We start from the raw sequence: 17,975 nt of genomic DNA, 5'->3' as shown, positions 1-17,975 counted from the left end.
CGGTTCTCACAACCGTTCAGACTACGTAACCAGAACGGACCCAGACTTTTATCACGCCATTCTTCTGAGTGTTCTCGTCCATTCGGACAACGTGACCTAGCTAGCGTAGCCGCTGTCTTTAAATTCGCTGAACTATGTCAGTTTCGTCGTATATCTCATGCAGCTTATCGTTCCATCAATGCGATATTCGCTGTGGCCAACGCGCAAAGGACCATTAATCTTTCATAGAACCTTTCTCTCGAAAACTCGTGACGTCAACTCATTAGTTGTTGTCATCGTCCATGCCTCTGCACCACATAGCAGGACGGGAATTTAGTTTTTGTTCGTCGGGAGGGGACTTTACTTCTCGATTGTTTATTTAGTCCGAAGTAGCACCTGTTGGCAATAGTTATTCTGCGTTCAATTTCAAGGCTGACATTATGTGTGCCAACAGCGACGTCAGAGCCAAGACGCGAGTGCCACGACTGCTTGTTTGATGACAGGAGATATTTCGTATTGCCCTCGTTCACTACCTGACCCATTTGCTGTGCTTCCCTATCCTTCCTGGAGAAAGCAGAACAAAAGACGTGGTTGTTGAGGCCAATGATATCAATATAATCGACATACGCCAGCAGCTGTACACTATTTAAGAAGATTTTACTTGCTCGATTAAGTGCTGCAGCTCGAATTATTTTCTCCAGCAATAGATAGAACAAGTCGCACTATAGGAAGTCGCCTTGCATGAAACCATGTTTGGTATCGAACGCCTCGGAGAGGTCCTTCTCGATCCTGATGGAGCTTTTGGCATTGCTTAATGTCAGTTTACACAGCTGTATTAGTTTTGCGGGGATAACAAATTCAGACTTCGCGACATAAAGGCAGCTCCTTTTCGTGCTGTCAAAAGCAGCTTTGTAATCGACGAAAAGGCGGTGTGTATCGATTTTCTTTTTACTGGTCTTTTCCAACATTTGGCGCATGGTAAATATCTGATCGGTTGTTGATTTTTCAGGTCTAAAGCCACACTGATAAGGTCCAATCAGTTTGTTGACGGTGGGCTTTAATCTTTCACACAATACGCTCGATAGAACCTTACATGCGATGTTGAGGAGGCTTATCCCACGGTAGTTGGTGCAGAATGTGTTTTTTCTTTTTTTTTTTTTTGTGGATTGGGCAGAGCACACTTTAATTCCAATTGTTGGGCATGCTTTTTTCGTCCGACCATATTTTACAAAGAAGCTGATGCAAGCTCTTTATAATTTCTTCGCCTCCGTGTTTGAATAGCTCGGCCGGCAGTCCATCGACCCCGCCGCTTTGTTGTTCTTCAGACGGGTACCTCTGAGCTCTTCATACTCACGCATTTCGCTTTCTCACTTTTTCTGTCTGCAAATGTGTCTCGCTGCCCTCTTCAACTCTCGGTATCTATCCCATCCCGCACGTTTTGCGGTCGATCGTAACGTTGAGAGATAAACAGTCTGTTTTCTCTCCGCTGCGACACGGCACTTCTCGTCATACCAGCTGTACATGAGAAGCTTGAAACTCCGTCCTTCAGCTCCCTTATACCGAGTTGTTGAAGAGTGCTCTCAGATATCAGGAGTGCAAGTCGAGTAGAAAATCGCACGGCTGTGTGTTGTTCTTCTTTGTGTTTGTTGACGTACGTTTTTGGTTCGATCTGGTTGGTGGCTTTTTGATCCGGAGACAGCCAGTTAGCGTGATGTGTTTTCTTATGCTGGAATCTCCACAGATAACAATATTTCAGGCCACGCGAAGTCGATCAGCCTCAACTCATTTGGGAATGTTTCCTCGGGGAGGCTGAATTTACCTACGGTTGCCTCTGCCCACCCTGGCGTTAAAGTCGCCAAGCACAAATTTAACATCGTGGCGGGGGCAGCTTAATAGGTGCACTCCAAGCGCTCATAGAAGGCATCTTTGGTCACATCGTCCTTCTCCAGAAATAATAGCACTCGGCGACAGAGTCGCTCTCCCACCACGAATCCCACACCAGACTTACGCTCCTTTATATGGCCTGTGTAGTAAATGCCGCAAGGACGTACTCGCCTCAGTCTTTGTCCCGTCCATCGCAATTTTTGGACGGCGATGATTTCAGCCTTCACTTTAACGAGGACATCAACCTGTTGGGCAGCGGCACCTGCCCAATTGAGGGACCAGACATTCCAGGTGCATGCCCTCAAATTGTAATCCTTAATTCGTTTGCCATGGTCGTCATGAAAAGTGGGATCTCTCATCAGAGGCTGGTTGGTATTTTTCATTTCAAGCGAATGGCAAACAATGAACTTTCATCATATATATATATACGTGAACTTCTACACATGCCTCCATCCTTGCTTTAATGAAGTTCTCACCACAATACCAAGCGTATTTTTGCACTTACTGCCACCAGTATTGTTCTGTAAACAAATGGCAGCGAAGTTAGACCATGGATTTTCGAAATCTTACAGAGATGAATTTAAATTCGGCCGCAATATTATCTTCCTTTCCAGAGAAGAATGGGAAAGGGGAAAGGAATCCGTTTTTGAAATCAATAAAGACTCTGAAGGTTTTGTGTAAGTGAGTGAAAAAATGCCTTGATCTTTTAGTGTGTTGAATATTTTTTCTACGATAAACTTGCAGTGGGTTGCGGTATTGCAGATGAACTACTCAGAACAGGCACCACCCTGGAATTAGACTCCGAAAAAGAGGAAATTTTTATGCCTCAAGCTACTTGCAGGTATCTAATCGGTCTAAGGTGGCGACGTATCTGAAGTTACACAGATACAACATTTCGTACTGATGAACGTCAGGGGGAACTTCCCGTTGGTATCATAATGGGCCTCTTAAAGGTGTGTCGTTAGACGGCCACTCTAGCTAGACCATTGTATTTGGATTTAAACGGTGTTCTGGAATTTTCTTTTTGCCGAAAGAGCTACATCACAGATTGTTGGTTTTTTCCTATCGTCTATCTCAAACTTATCAAGAGCCGCAAAAATTGTCTACGACTGTTTGTTTTGTTTTTTTTTTTGCATATCAAAAAAGTAATCCGGTAAATAGTTTCGGAGTAATGAGCGTATTTGTAAAGACGTCTCCGAATGTTTGAAAGTAGGCGGAACCGTAACCCGAAGTAGCAGTAAAATTTTAAATGCGTTTTTCTCGAAACGATGTTTTTAAAGTCGGTGAGGAATATTTCTCCGAAACGGCTTGACCGATTGACTTGAAAATTTCACACGATCTTCTTAGACACTTTTGTCAGATAATGATCGAAACATATTTTTTTTTGGAAGCGTCATTTTTTTAAAATCAAAATTTTGATTATTTCTTCGATTCATTATCTGTATTTATCTATCCTAAAAGTAATCTATTTGGTTTTTTTTATTTCAGATAATTTGGATCAGATATATCCTCCTCAACTCCAAACACCTTTTTGCAGAGGATTTTCAAGAGATCTTCTACAGGAACGACGGAACCCAATATGTTTATTAATAAAATATGAATTCTTAGAATACGTTAAATTCGCTAAATGTTCATATATTTTATGTACATACGGTTTATCTCCTTTTTACTCGGTTTTTTTTACACGGTGTTTTTGTGAACCTCCTAGTTACCCTTTTTACACGGTTTTACTTTTTTTGCACGGGTTTTTCATTTTAGTTATATACTATTTTTGGAATAAAATTAAAATTCTGCATCTATTCGAATATATAAAGATTCATTATTCAAGCAAATGCAACTCTCAATTTTACGTACTTAAAAATACACAGCTGTTATTGGATGTCAAAGTCAAGAATTGACAAAAAAGGTAAACAAAGAAATGTCATAAGAAAACATAGCGACATGGCGCACATAGGTTTCTGCTAGTGCATACTGTGGCTAAAAATATAAGGAGTTGTCGCAGGACAATGACATTTGGTACATCATTGTTTTGGATTCCAATCAAGAAAAAAATGAAAAATTTTTTTTAAAAAATTTTATTTTACGCCCACCTCCCATATAAGGTGAAACTTAATTTTTGACCTACAGCACTGATTTTTGGTACATAGCATTTTTATGACATTATATATGTTGGTGTTAAATTTCAATAATATCCGCCCACTTTTACGCCCACCTCCCATACAACTAAATTCTCTTTTATCAAGTCTCTTTTAGCAACTTTTTTACATCTTCGAGACATTCTGACATTGTTTTTTTCAAGGGGGGCAATTTGGGGCAATTTTTTTATCGTTTAGCTGAGACTTCAGGCTTTAATTCGGTATATGTATGTCGACAGCGGTAGACAGCGCTAAAAAGATGCACCACTTTGAATTTGAAGAACATTGAAATTTTGACGTCCAAATTATGTTGTTCCACAAAATTTTTTATGCATTATTTTTTTCAATGGATTTTGATGCAAATTTTTTCTTTGATACATATTATAAATGAAAAATAATAACAAAGTTGAATTTCAATAGTTGTTTTATTGTATCAATGATTTGACTTTTGAGTAAATTTTTTGCTAATTTTGATTTTCTCTACATTCACCAAATTTGGGTATTTCTGGACAAAAAACTAATGCAGATAGAATCCTAATACTTTCGGAAAATAATGTATAGATAGTTGGTAACAAACTGTGAAATTTTCATTCAAATCAGACAACATGAAATTTTTGAATTTCGGCCACAGATATCCCAATGTGTGGCGTCCAAGCGAACAAAATTATATATAAAAGAAAAAATTAAAATTTTAGATGATTTAAAAGCGGGGGAAAAGATTGCAACAATCTCAAAGCGTAAAAATATAAATGAAGCAACAATTCGTACCATAAGAAAAAACGAAAGAACGATAAGAAAAGCGGTTTCAGCCGCCAGTGCTGGGTGCTTTTTACGTGGGTTTTATGTTCGCGATGTTGCAGTTTTGAAAGCAGAACGTGCCCTTTTGTGTTGGATTGAAGACCATGCGGTAAAGAGGGTACCTATATATAGATCTATAAAAGCAAAGATGCAACAATTTTATGTAACAATTAAAAATGAAGAGCCTTCCACATCAATAAATAGCGAGCGATCGCATTTGAAAGCCAGTAATTTCTGGTTACAAAACTTCCTGAAAAGAAATTCTCTACACAATGTAAAAGTTACAGGAGAAGGAGCCTCAGCTGACGAACATGCGGCAGGGGCATTTCCTAAACAGTTCTTAGAAGCAATAACGTTGGGAGGTTATTAGGCTCACCAAGTATTCAATGCGGATGAGACGGCACTCTTTTGGAAAAAATGCCTTGTCGGACTTATTTGGCAAAGCAAGAAAAGTCTGTGAAAGGTTTTAAAGTAGTAAAGGAGCGTATCTCGTTGTTGTTGTGTAGCAATGCATCAGGAGACAAAATGTTGAAACCTCTTCTTGTTAACAAAAATCTTAACCAGGGCCTTAAAAGGTTAGTTAGAATGTTTAGTTTTAAACACTGATATGTATTTTAATTCGCTAATTCGTTCCTCAGGTATCGACAAAACCAAGCTTCCGGTCCATTGGATGTCAAATAAAAAGACTTGGCTTCACAGATTCACTTTTCAAGGACTGGTTCTTACAACATTTTGTACCTGAAGTCCGAGAGTATTTCCGTTCAAAACAACTTGATTTCAAAGTTTTACTAGTCGTAGACAATGCTCCTGGTCATCCAGACATTTCTCATAAAAACGTGAAGATAATGTTTCTACCTCCTAATGCGACGTCGCTGATACAACCACTCGATCAGGGCATTATTGCTACTTTTCAACACATAAATAAAAGAAATTGAAACAAGTAATGAAATAAATGTAATATCTGCATGGAAAGCGTTCGATATAAAAAACTGCATAGACTGCATTAGTTTCTCTGTAAGAGTAATTAAGAAAACCACTTTAAATAGGTGCTGGAAAAACCTGTGGGCGGATGTAGCGGTAATGCATACTGAGAATGAGACATTATCTGAATATGTCGATATTTTCCAAGTTTCCCACACGATCGGAGGAAAAGGATTCCACGATATAACTATTGAAGATATCAATGCACTTTTCGAAACTGTTGTTATTTCCGATGATGAGATTTTGCCAAATTTTGCAGAAAACGATTGTAAAGACAACAAAGAGAATGAGGAGGACAGGGAAGAACATTCGAGCGCTGCTGGTCTTATTCCATCTTTGATCCAAAATGGGTTAAACATGGAATTAGAAAATCATTTCCTCAACTTGGACCCAAACATGGAACGGTCTTCAAGATTCCAGCGTCAATTAAATGAAGCAGTAGAATGATACCGTGAGCTGTATGAAGAAGTGATTTTTTTGTATGATTTTTTTAATCTTAAACGTATTTTATATTATATCCATTTTGTTAACATTCCCAGAATACTTTTTATTTTTTCCTTTTCAATTTTCAATACACCTAAAGATTCAAACGAGGACGTTTGAATTTCAAGGATGGACTAGTTAGCACCCCACACATTCAAAAAGTATATTATATGACACCACTAAATCGCTGAGAGTGCGACACGTGGGGTGGCAACCTGTGGGAAGCGCAGCGTCAGCAGCTCCATACCCGTTGCAGCGGCAAACATAGGTCTAGAGTTAAGAATAACTAATTGTAAACTTTAGTTCTTAAGCGGAATTTAATAAAGGAGCATAGCTCCCGGAAAACATTTTTTTTATTAAAATTAACTAAACGTTTTTTAACTTGCATATATGTACATAAATCTGCAGCACTCGAAAGTGCTTCAGATAGTCTGATAACTCTAAGGAATGAGGGTGGCAATGATATCAGCATCGCACAGGAGCCCTAGTTCAGGAGCAACACTGTTAAAGTGGGCTGAACAGCAGCAATTAAAATATATTTTTACAAACGCAATGAAGTAAATACATATATGTATTACATTACAGCAGACACAACAGTGGTAAATATGGGATAAGAGTGTCTCTGAGAAGCTCTCTATGTCACAATACTCCTGGATACTCTTCAGCATTCGCGAGAAAGCCAGCACTCCCCTCCAATATCGAAATCCTTGAAGAACAGTGCGGAAAAAAGTTCGCGAGAATAGCATCAGGAGGCTTAACAATAAGCGGTAGGGTGGGTCGATTCCGGACTTTTATCGATTCGGGATTTCTAATAGTGCAGAAAAATTGCCTTAGTACTTCCTGATTCCAATGCAACTTTTTGTTTTGAGATCGGATTGCAACAACAACTCTGGCCTTGAAATTTCGGAAATTCGCCTAAAATCGTGAAATTGTCTACCTAGCACCTGAAATACGCATCTCATGGCAAAATGTATAAAACAAAAGTTATTTGTCACGTCATTTGCTACCGAAATGGTAATATGATCATGGCCGTAGGACTAACCGACGAACCGTTCACGAGATACGAGCGAAAAGACGGCTCGCCACAGCGCAAGGTGAAAATTGTTGCAGCTCTCAGCTAACCAGTATTGGTCACCCAGAACCCACCGCGTGGAGGTGGCTGCTCTTCGGGTTCCTCCCAAGCCCAACCCAACCAACCAACCATATGTCAGGCTTGTTTTAGTCTGAATCTGTGTCAAATTTATTGATAAAATCAGATTTTGTACAAAACTTTGGCACTTGTTGCCTAGATTTCAGTGTATAGCGTATAAAACGATCACGAGATTGGGGGCCAATAACTTTAGAAGATGCCTCTGTCACCAGTTTGACGATTCTCTCCACTGCCACGGTGTGAGAGGGGAATTCACTAAGTGTCTCCCGACAGCCCTTTTATGAGTTGTTCATTAGAAACTGAACAAAGAACTGGTGGAACAGTCAAGGTAATAGTCTTCCAGTTAATCATATCATAGTAATATATTAGCTTTGAAATTCAGCTTTGGGACTTTATTACATCTAACCCTTCCATTTACAGTGTCAGATTCTGCTTCTCTGGCTGCCAGAAGACGGTCAAGGGCCAATTTTCTGACTTCTATCCCTTCGTCAGTCATCAAACTAAGGAGAATGTTTTCTGGAAGAGCAAAGAAAGCATTCTGTTGAATGGATGAATCGACAACCTTGCACAGTTTAGCTGGTAAGTATCTCGACCTTTGAATTGCAGCATAGAGATGGCGCGAGCCATCTCTGATTGAACTGTTGAATCTTATTGAGAACCACAAAGGTGAGTAAACCGTAAGTATGTACGTGACCAAAATCTTTATTTCCTTTGTTGGTATGTCAGTAGAAATGTATAATCTCAGAATTCTATTTGCACAGGTGAGCCAGCGAGATTTGCACATGTTACCTGGATGCATCGACGCTAAATCTGAGGAACATTGACCGGAAATAACAGCTTCTGATATTTTACAGAGATAAGCTTGGTCTGTGCTAAGTTGGGTCGGATTAATAACCTCAGAAGGTAATTGGCAGGATGGAAAACTTTCAAATTTGACAACAGGCAACCTCTCACAATCAGGGAGCAGTTTACCTATGTCGCCAGAGAATGTATTTGGACTCTTTGAGACACCATCTATGTGTTCGAAAAGAGCACGAAATGAAAGTTCGTTGAAATGTAGAAGACAAACAACCCACTGTAATGGCCTACCTATTCTTTCTTCTAGTTTCCGAATGATTCCACCTTTCCAACCTGTGTTCGTGTTGGTGCCATCAGCACCGACGACTTCTAGATGTTCCACATCAACTGAATTGTCTTGTAAGTGTTGCCATATAGCTTGCGTCTCATCCTCAGCTGACCCGGAAGGAGAGGTGACATGGCCAAAGTAATGACAACCAGGTTCCGCCATAAGAGAAATATGTTCCTCTTTGACAGTGTCGCGGTAGTACTTTTCACCTTCGCTGACTTGTGTAAGTGCCGTCAAAATGCAGCCCATATACAGAGTCAATTCTCTCTGTTATCAAACCTGCTTTATTGGCACCCAGAAAAGCAGTGTAATGGGGTTTCGTCCATAGCTGAGGTATGCTCAGCCGCTCCAGGGTCAGCCTTGGGACCCACGAACCCTTAGCAAAGAAACGAGTTTACTCTCGTTAAGATGTATCCACACCCACCCCTTATGTGGACAGCCAGACCAGCGTGATGTATACGGCGGTGACGAAAACGAACGAAATTGACGAGCCAAGCGTTGACGCTTGTTGAAGCTGGCACGGTGATGTATACGGCGGTGATGAAAGCGAATGAAATTAGTATGCCAGGCGTTGACGCTTGTTGGAGCTGGAACGGTGATGTATACGGCGGTGACGAAAGCGAGTGAAATTAGCGTGCCAGGCGTTGACGCTAGTTGAAGCTGGAACGGTGATGTATACGGCGGTGACGAAAGCGAGTGAAATTAGCGTGCCAGGCGTTGATGCTAGTTGAAGCTGGAACGGTGATGTATGCGGCGGTGATGAAAGCGAGTGAGATTAGCGTGCCACGCGTTGACGCTTGTTGAATCTCGGGTAGTGTTTTCCGGGTTCCTCTGCGAAGGAGAGATATAGTTAGGAACGAACTGTATTCGTTGACCTCCGGCTAGCAACTGAACCAACACTGTACTTACATGCGATTCGCCTGTTAGTTTTGTAACGGTGCACTACGGTGTGCAAGCAGCGGTAGTGACGCTGTTCGAGGCAACGCAGCTGTGACTAACACGAAACTAACAAAACAGCAGAGTCATTGCGAGCACTGACATCGCCCCGAGGTGTGATGCGTTTTCAACGCAATGCCTGCGAAGTACCCTCTTCTACGGTGTAAGGCAGGGTCATTGCGAGCACTGGCATCACACCGAAGCGTGATGCCTTTTCAACGCAATGCCTGCAAGGTACCCAGTTCTACGGTATAAGGCAGAGTCATTGCGAGCACTGGCATCACCCCGAAGCCTGATGCCTTTTCAACGGAATGTCCGCGAAGTATCTAACTCTACGGTATAAGGCAGAGTCATTGCGAGCACTGGCATCACCCCGAAGCGTGATGCCTTTTCAACGCAATGCCTGCGAAGTACCCAATTCTATGGTATAAGGTAGAGCCATTGCGAGCACTGGCATCACACCGAAGCGTGATGCCTTTTCAACGCAATGCCTGCGAAGTACCAAATTCTACGGTATACAACAACTACTAGCTAACTTGCTACTCCACTTACCCCTGCCTATTGCTGCTGTTTGCTACCGTCGTCGCTGGCGAACTGGAACAAATGATCGCATTCGGTGTGAAGTGCTTGCTTATATAGCAGCACAGCGCAGCTTTCGTCACCGTAGTGAGGTAAGTTGTGTGCGCAGTCAATGCGGTGAGGTGAAGTTTAGTACACATGGTGGAAAGATCTATGTTGAAGTATGGTGAGGGTAAATGATGTACTGTGGAGTGAAGTTGAAGTAAATTATTGTAAGGTGGTAAAAGCCACGTTACAGCAGATGAAACAATAAAGGCCGCTGCTCTATCACTTACTCCAAATCTTTGGGCAGCTAAAGCAGTGTGTTCTAATACTAGTGTGTTTTGCAAGAAGAAAAATAAATGCATTTACAAGCAGCGATGACAAATAATTTTCCGGCAGAAGAGACAAAGTCGTCTCTTTTAGAGCTCAAACCTATTGCGTTCCTTAAAAACATTTGTTTAAAAGTCAGAAATTTCTTATGGTATGTGGTGAGCATTTGTACAACTCTGGTGTGTGAAACTATCGGAATAGATGACTTTTTGAAAGTATTTTCAACCTTTTTTGCAACTATTTCTGTAACCTCTTTACTCCTAGGTTCATAGTTGTCGCCTCGGAGTCGCCCAATACGAAATCTTTCAAACTGATAACACAAAAGAACATCCTGGTAAGTAGGTAACTGGGACTCAGAGAGATTGTACGGATATATGCCAAACACAGGACATTTCTGTCTAAATTTAAATTTAGATACAGACATTTTGAGTTCTGTGTTCTGTTGAGAGAATATAAGTGATAGCACTCGGCGAAATCAACGACAAGAGTGAAGGAACTCGATGAAAAAATATTTGTGTGGAGACCTATCCGAACGTGTCCTTTGGCGTAGGTGAATGAATGTGAGTGATAGCACTTGGCGAAATCAACGTCAAGAAGTGTGGCCGCAAGCCGATTTTCACCTACGGCCATGATCACATATACCATTTCGGTAGCAAATGACGTGACAAATAACTTTTGTTTTATACATTTTGCAATGAGATGCGTATTTCAGGCGCTAGGTAGAAAATTTCACGATTTTAGGCGAATTTTCGAAATTTCAAGACCGGAGTTGGGGTTGAAGATGCAGTCCGATCTCAAAACAAAAAGTTGCATTGGAATCAGGAAGTACTAAGGCAACTTTTCCACACTATTAGAAATCCCGAATCGAAAAAAGTCCGGAATCGACCCACCCTAATAAGCGGTAACTACAGGGTAGGCCATTTAAAGTTGACCCATCTGGCAACGCTGTAACTTTTAACAGCGCTGACAAATCGGCTAATGTCATACCGCATTAGAAGCGTCATTCGAAGACAATTTATACCATGGAACAGTACACTCCAAAAGAACGCGCTGAAATTGTTCAGCTTTATATTCAAAATAACTTTTCAATTGTGTTAACTCAACGTGCGTTTCGCAAAAAAAATAAAGTGAAAAGTGCTCCAGTTAAGAACACAATTAAGTCTTTATACGCAAAATTTGTGAACACCGGTAATCTCAGTAATGCCAGTCATGCATCCAGACAACGCACAAGACGTTCTGATGAAAATATCGAAGCTGTACGAGCCAGTATTGAGGAGACTCCATCGACATCGAGTTATCGCCGCTCTCAGGAATTAGACATCTCTCGCACCACTCTCCGACGCATAATTCATAACGATTTGAAGATGTTTCCATATAAAATTCAAATGGCACAAAAACTAAACCCAGCTGATTATCCGCGACGCCTTAATTTTGGCATTGGCGATTGATATCGAAAAATGGTGATGTTGACTGGCCACCGAGATCACCAGATTTGACGCCACCAGACTTTTATTTGTGGGGTTATTTGAAATCCAAGGTATACGCTAATAAGCCAAAGACCTTAGCTCAACTGAAAGCCAACATTCGACGTGAAACAGCCGCCATATCATCCGAAACATTGGCCAAAGTCATGGAAAATGTCGAAAAAAGAGTGCATTTAGCTGTCAAAGCTAAAGGTGCCCATTTACGCGATCTAATTTTTAAATATTAGCTGAAACAAATCCCCTTGGACCAAAATAAATTATTTTTGAAATGAACAAAAAACATTGTTTTCTTTTGTTCTTTTTTTTAGAAACAAATGGGTCAACTTTAAATGGCCTACCCTACCTATAATAACATTAGGAATATTCTACAGTTAAATGCAGAGATGGAGAGGATTGAAAAAATCTTAAGCACCTCTTTTAACAATTTAACAGCTTTAACTCTTCTGAAGGAACCGACGTTCTCTCTATGATAGAATAACGACCTTAAAAACATAAAAGCTCATCTAAAGGAAGTATTAAATAAAACGCAGGACTAAGAATGGGAAAGCGTCTGTTTAATCCAAAGTAGAAGCGGACTTTGACAGTGTTATTACAATAGTTAAAGAAAATAATAGAAGTAAAGAATTGTAGGTAGTTGAGAAATAATTTACACATTGTGCATCCACTGAAATGAAATAACAATTTTAAAATAAATCTTAGATATCCTGCCCGGTTGTATTTGTCGTAACCACAGTGTCTATAATTGCAAATGCCACATCGCCCGGTTACCTATGACACGAATTCATCCTAATGTTAGCGAGATATTGTTGATTCTGTTCACTGTGCTAGCGGCGAGATCTTCCTTCATCATCCGATTGGTTCCGACAAAAGTTGTAGCGTTATCGCTATATAAGTCGCATGAAAGCGTCAATAAACGCCATTGATGACAGATCATCCACCAACTTAATGTGTACAGCTTTGGTAGCCACACATACGAAAACTGACGCATAAGCTTTCAGTACACTGCGAGATATTTTAGTGCCCATGCGTAGTGAAAAAGGAACGCAGTATTCTACACCTGACACCAGAAATGGCCGAGATACGCTGACCCGATGTTGTGGTAATGAGGCCATCAGTTGAGTAATGGTAACTCCACGATGTCTTCTGCAAATCACACATTAATGTACCAAACTGCGGACAATTGTAGCATTAGCTGTATACCACCATGAAGGGTGTCGATATGGGTTTGGTGTACAAGCAGCCTAACTAAATCGCTAACCTTCGGAAGTATAGTATGTTCTTCTACCAATGCGGCTGTATGATAACATGATCATCTAAGTAGGGGTTAAATGCTACTAGTGGGCTGGAGGTTGGTTGCTTCGCGTAAGCAACGTAAGTCTTGAGGAAACGCTGACGCTTGATCAATAAGAATAAGCAATTCAAGAGCGGTATCTATCTCTGGGGTTGTAACAAGATATTGTCGGAAATGGCAATACTTTGGTAACCAGTGGAGGATTATAGCTGTGCTTCTGATTAGTCGTTTGATGGAACTAAAAGGTTATATTAGTATAATATATTATCCATCTACATTTCACAACGCAAGGTTGCCAATCTCGATATACTGTAGTAATTATAAAAGCTGTCTTCAATATGTTTGAAATTTTCTTAAAATAACTCAAAATCAGAGTCGAATGCTATTATTTATAAATACATAAACTATTTTTAATGTACAAAACTGTATATGCGTATTGTTGCGTATCAATGGCAACATTGTTCAAATGAAAACAAAAAAGATGGCGGATTTCTGCGGTTTTACCACGGGCTCAACTTTTGACACATTTTGCTCGCTAAGGAGGGAAGGGAGTAGCGTTTTTGGCTGTTCCTGCTATAAGTTGTGCATGTGGTTCGTTAGAACCACCTATGTGTCTCCTTTCTAAATGAGACCCCAGGCATCAGCTCCTAGTAGCAGGTCATTGCTTCCCGCAATACCAAAATGTGGATCTGCCATTTGCAGACCAGCCAGGTGTTGATTTTCAAAAATTTGTGCTGGTGAAAGCACTGATGTAATAACGGGTGATTTTTTTGAGGTTAGGATTTTCATGCATTAGTATTTGACAGATCACGTGGGATTTCAGACATGGTGTCAAAGAGAAAGATGCTCAGTATGCTTTGACATTTCATCATGAATAGACTTACTAACGAGCAACGCTTGCAAATCATTGAATTTTATTACCAAAATCAGTGTTCGGTTTTTTTTTTTTTTCGGACAAATTTTGTTCAACGTTACGGTGAATGGCGATCGCTATCGTTCGATGCTAACAAACTTTTTGTTGCCAAAAATGGAAGAACTGAACTTGGTTGACATGTGGTTTCAACAAGATGGCGCTACATGCCACACAGCTCGCGATTCTATGGCCATTTTGAGGGAAAACTTCGGACAACAATTCATCTCAAGAAATGGACCCGTAAGTTGGCCACCAAGATCATGCGATTTAACGCCTTTAGACTATTTTTTGTGGGGCTACGTCAAGTCTAAAGTCTACAGAAATAAGCCAGCAACTATTCCAGCTTTGGAAGACAACATTTCCGAAGAAATTCGGGCTATTCCGGCCGAAATGCTCGAAAAAGTTGCCCAAAATTGGACTTTCCGAATGGACCACCTAAGACGCAGCCGCGGTCAACATTTAAATGAAATTATCTTCAAAAAGTAAATGTCATGAACCAATCTAACGTTTCAAATAAAGAACCGATGAGATTTTGCAAATTTTATGCGTTGTTTTTTAAAAAAAAGTTATCAAGCTCTTAAAAAATCACCCTTTATTTTCTATATTTTAGCCAATTCGTTTTGTAAGATGTTAGACCTACTTTTGGATCAACGAATATAGGTTGCTCACATATCTTTATTAGTACAGGAGAGTGATCAGAAGATAGGTCAGTGCGTGTATCAACTGTTATGTGCGATTTATTTATATTTTTGATTACAGCAAAGTCAATTAAATCTGGTATTTTGTTACGACCACTAGGCCAATATACATATATATACAGTCCACGACAAAAAGATAGCACATTTTTTTTTTTTTAATTTTAATGAAACATAAATACTTTTTTTATTATATATCTTATTTTTACAATAAAAGGTAGCAACAAAAAAGAAACTAATGTTAAAAAACTCTTATTTGTATTCAGCATAAAACAAAACCACTTCTTGTAGTACGACAAAATGATAGCACATTTATAAATATAAACACAAAATTAAATAAGTAGGCAAAATTTTTAGATATTAAGCAGTGTTTAATAGTGTGTGGATCCTCCTTGGTTTTTTAAAACTTCAGTGAGACGATTGTGAATTGACTTAAATAATTTTTTAATGTATTTTTTCGGAATCGAATCCCATTTTGACACAATAGCACTTTTCAGTTGCTCAACGCTAGTGTATTGTTTAAACGTGCCTAGCCAGACATCCCCAACAATTTTCAATAATATTAAGGCCAGGTGAACGTACATGCCACTCTAAAATTTTGACATTTTTCTCCTCAAAGAAAGACTTGACTACTCTTGCAGTATGCACAGCCGCATTATCTTGATGGAATATAATGCGACACTCTGTTAATTGTTGTCCCCGATTCACTACTTCATTAGCAATCAAAGCGAGATAATTTTGGCTGTTCATTTTTACGGAACAAATTTTATTTCAGTTTTCCCACGATAGCCTATTCCAGCCCAAATCATAACACTTCCTCCTCCATGCTGGCGGCGACTAAGGAAAAGGTTTTCCTTTCTCAAATCGTGGTAATAGTATGACCAACCATCTGGACCATCTAAATAAAATTTTTTTTCATCTGTAAAAAGCACACGACGCCATCTTTTTTTCCATTTTATATGACTTTCAGCAAACTTTAAACGTGCTTCACGATGCTTCGCTGAAAGTGGTGGTTTTCTAAGCAACTTTCGACGTTTTAGGATATCGGAATTTTTTAAAATTCTTTGTATATTGCGAACATTTGTTTTTACACCAGCTTTTATTGCGATTTGTCTGGCTGTGAGGTGACAATTCGATGCAACACGCAAAATTGATCTTTTTGCCGAGGTGTTACCGCTTTTGGCCGCCCGCCACTACGCGCTTTTCCGTAATTTTCAGGATCTTTTAATAAATTCATAACCGCTTTACCACTTCTATTTAAAAATTTCGCGATTTCTGCTATTTTTTTATCCTCTGCTCGAAGATTAAGAGCAATTTTTACCTCTGTGTCATTGAGCCTTTTTCCTCTACCCATTTTTGTAAAAATTTTGTTTATTAATTGTTGTTTTTCAATACAAATGTCGCGATTCTATTTAGAAAATTATACGATAATTTTTCAAAACACTAGCTGATGCTTTATTGGCGGTTAAACAGCAACTAAACATAATTATGCCAATTTGTGTTATCATTTTGACGCGTCATAAACAGTTATTTTCTTTTGTAGTTGTTGCATTGTTTAAACTAATGTACCGTTATGTGCACAAAACCAAGCGGACTGTTGTGACTACAGTTATTACAGATACTACAATGAAAAACAAACTCTTTGCACATGTTTTGAAGAGAAAATTTTGAAAAAGTTTAATTCTGCTATCTTTTTGTCGCGGACTGTATATCAAGGTTATTGTGCCTATTTATAATAGTGTGATACAGCTGTCGTCCTTTCGGATTAATTAGTCGTGATCCCCAGTACGTGTGTTTTGCATTATAATCTCCACCTGCTAGACATCTATGGCCTAGTGTTCCAAAAAGTCTTTAAATTCTAATAAGTTCCACTTTATGTTGGTTAACATTCCATAACCAAATGTACACTAATTTTTTACTTCAAAAAGTTTGCAATATTTGGTTTTGTGATTTGATTATCTCTTGAATCATATTTTGCATTGAAGCCATAAATTGTGTCATACTTTGGGTAAGGTTGAAAATCATAGTTTTAACGCTTCCATTTGTTTGGTTGTGGGGCAATTACATTCGTGCAGCATTGCCTTTCACCACGTTTGCATAGCTCCCGTAACATTATCTTTAGGATTTACTGGTTTTGAAATATGGACGGGGATTTCAATATTTTCATTAGGAGGAATTTAATATATAGTACCTCCGTCACTTTGACTTCCATAGCTGCCAATACTAACTGCTGTGAACGTACATTTCGCATCACATACAGCCATCAAAACGATGCTAAAGAATTTTTTATAATTGTAAAACATCGAATTGGAATTGGGCAGGCAAAAATTTCACAACTATTGTCCACTTCCATATTGCTGCTGACACAATTTTTAAAATTGTATGAAATGTCAAACAAATGAAATGTAAACAAAAAAGAACAGCTGATTTCTGCGTTTTTCCACGATTTTCACTGTTCACACATTTTGCCGATGGGGAAGGAAAAGGAAGGAAGGCAGTAGCGTTTTTCACTGGTTGTGCTATATTTATTAAAACCATTTAGGACCAAATTTCTAAATGGCTATTCGGTTATACATTCAAAAAAAAGTAATCACAATGTACGGGCATCACTTAGTATTCTTTGAAATAAGCGAATTAAATGAATTCGATATGATCTTAGGTGAACTGGGTCTCAGATTAATTAAGGGAGAGATTAACCTATTATAATCAAAAAGACGATGACGAATAGACTCATTTAGCAATAACGTTTTCGGTGCACAAGTACGACGCCTCTGAAGATTCGAATTATACACTGGGGTAAACGTGGTGCCAAACCGATCCAGGACTGCTCGAATTATGTTGCCAACGTTGTTCCAGGGGAAACTTTGGTATAAAATCCCACGATTTCAGGGTTAAAAGTGATATGTTTGAATAAGGCTGATGCTCCAGATTAAGAAAATATATAATTGTTGCCGCCGCAAATTTATAGTTTTCGAAATATTTGTAGTTAAATTGTTGCAAATTCAAAAGGAATTGCCGACCACTTTCCCAATTATTAAATAAAAAATACTTTATTTAAAATGTATAGGAATTGTACTTTAAGGTTTATTTCGCGCAAGTATTAAATACAAAGGTATGTATGTTGGAAGTTAAATTTTACGGAGCGAGGTAGATATCTGTAGTTTCCAAACCGAGCGATGGCAGAAGATATCGACGTGGCGTCGCGTAAGATAGATGCGTTGTAGCGCGG

At 39.3% G+C, this 17,975-nt stretch overlaps 1 protein-coding gene and 1 pseudogene across 1 annotated transcript in view; both read left to right on the top strand.

Annotated features, from left to right (window-relative positions):
* The window catches only part of LOC105228660 (paired box protein Pax-6), a 267,990-nt gene extending 263,096 nt beyond the window's left edge, over window positions 1–4,894 (top strand). Inside the window, exon 10 of the mRNA XM_049460269.1 lies at window positions 3,352–4,894. Coding sequence (XP_049316226.1) covers window positions 3,352–3,355 — 4 coding nt within the window. The 3' untranslated portion in view covers window positions 3,356–4,894. The remainder of the gene's footprint in view (window positions 1–3,351) is intronic.
* Window positions 4,895–4,944: 50 nt separating this feature from the next.
* Window positions 4,945–12,621, top strand: LOC115065887 (uncharacterized; annotated as a pseudogene).
* Window positions 12,622–17,975: the final 5,354 nt, after the last annotated feature.

Source organism: Bactrocera dorsalis, chromosome 6 (assembly GCF_023373825.1).
Source record: "Bactrocera dorsalis isolate Fly_Bdor chromosome 6, ASM2337382v1, whole genome shotgun sequence".
Classification (NCBI taxonomy): domain Eukaryota; kingdom Metazoa; phylum Arthropoda; class Insecta; order Diptera; family Tephritidae; genus Bactrocera; species Bactrocera dorsalis.
The sequence above is the reverse complement of the archived record's forward strand: the minus strand, read 5'-3'. Positions and strand labels throughout refer to the sequence as shown.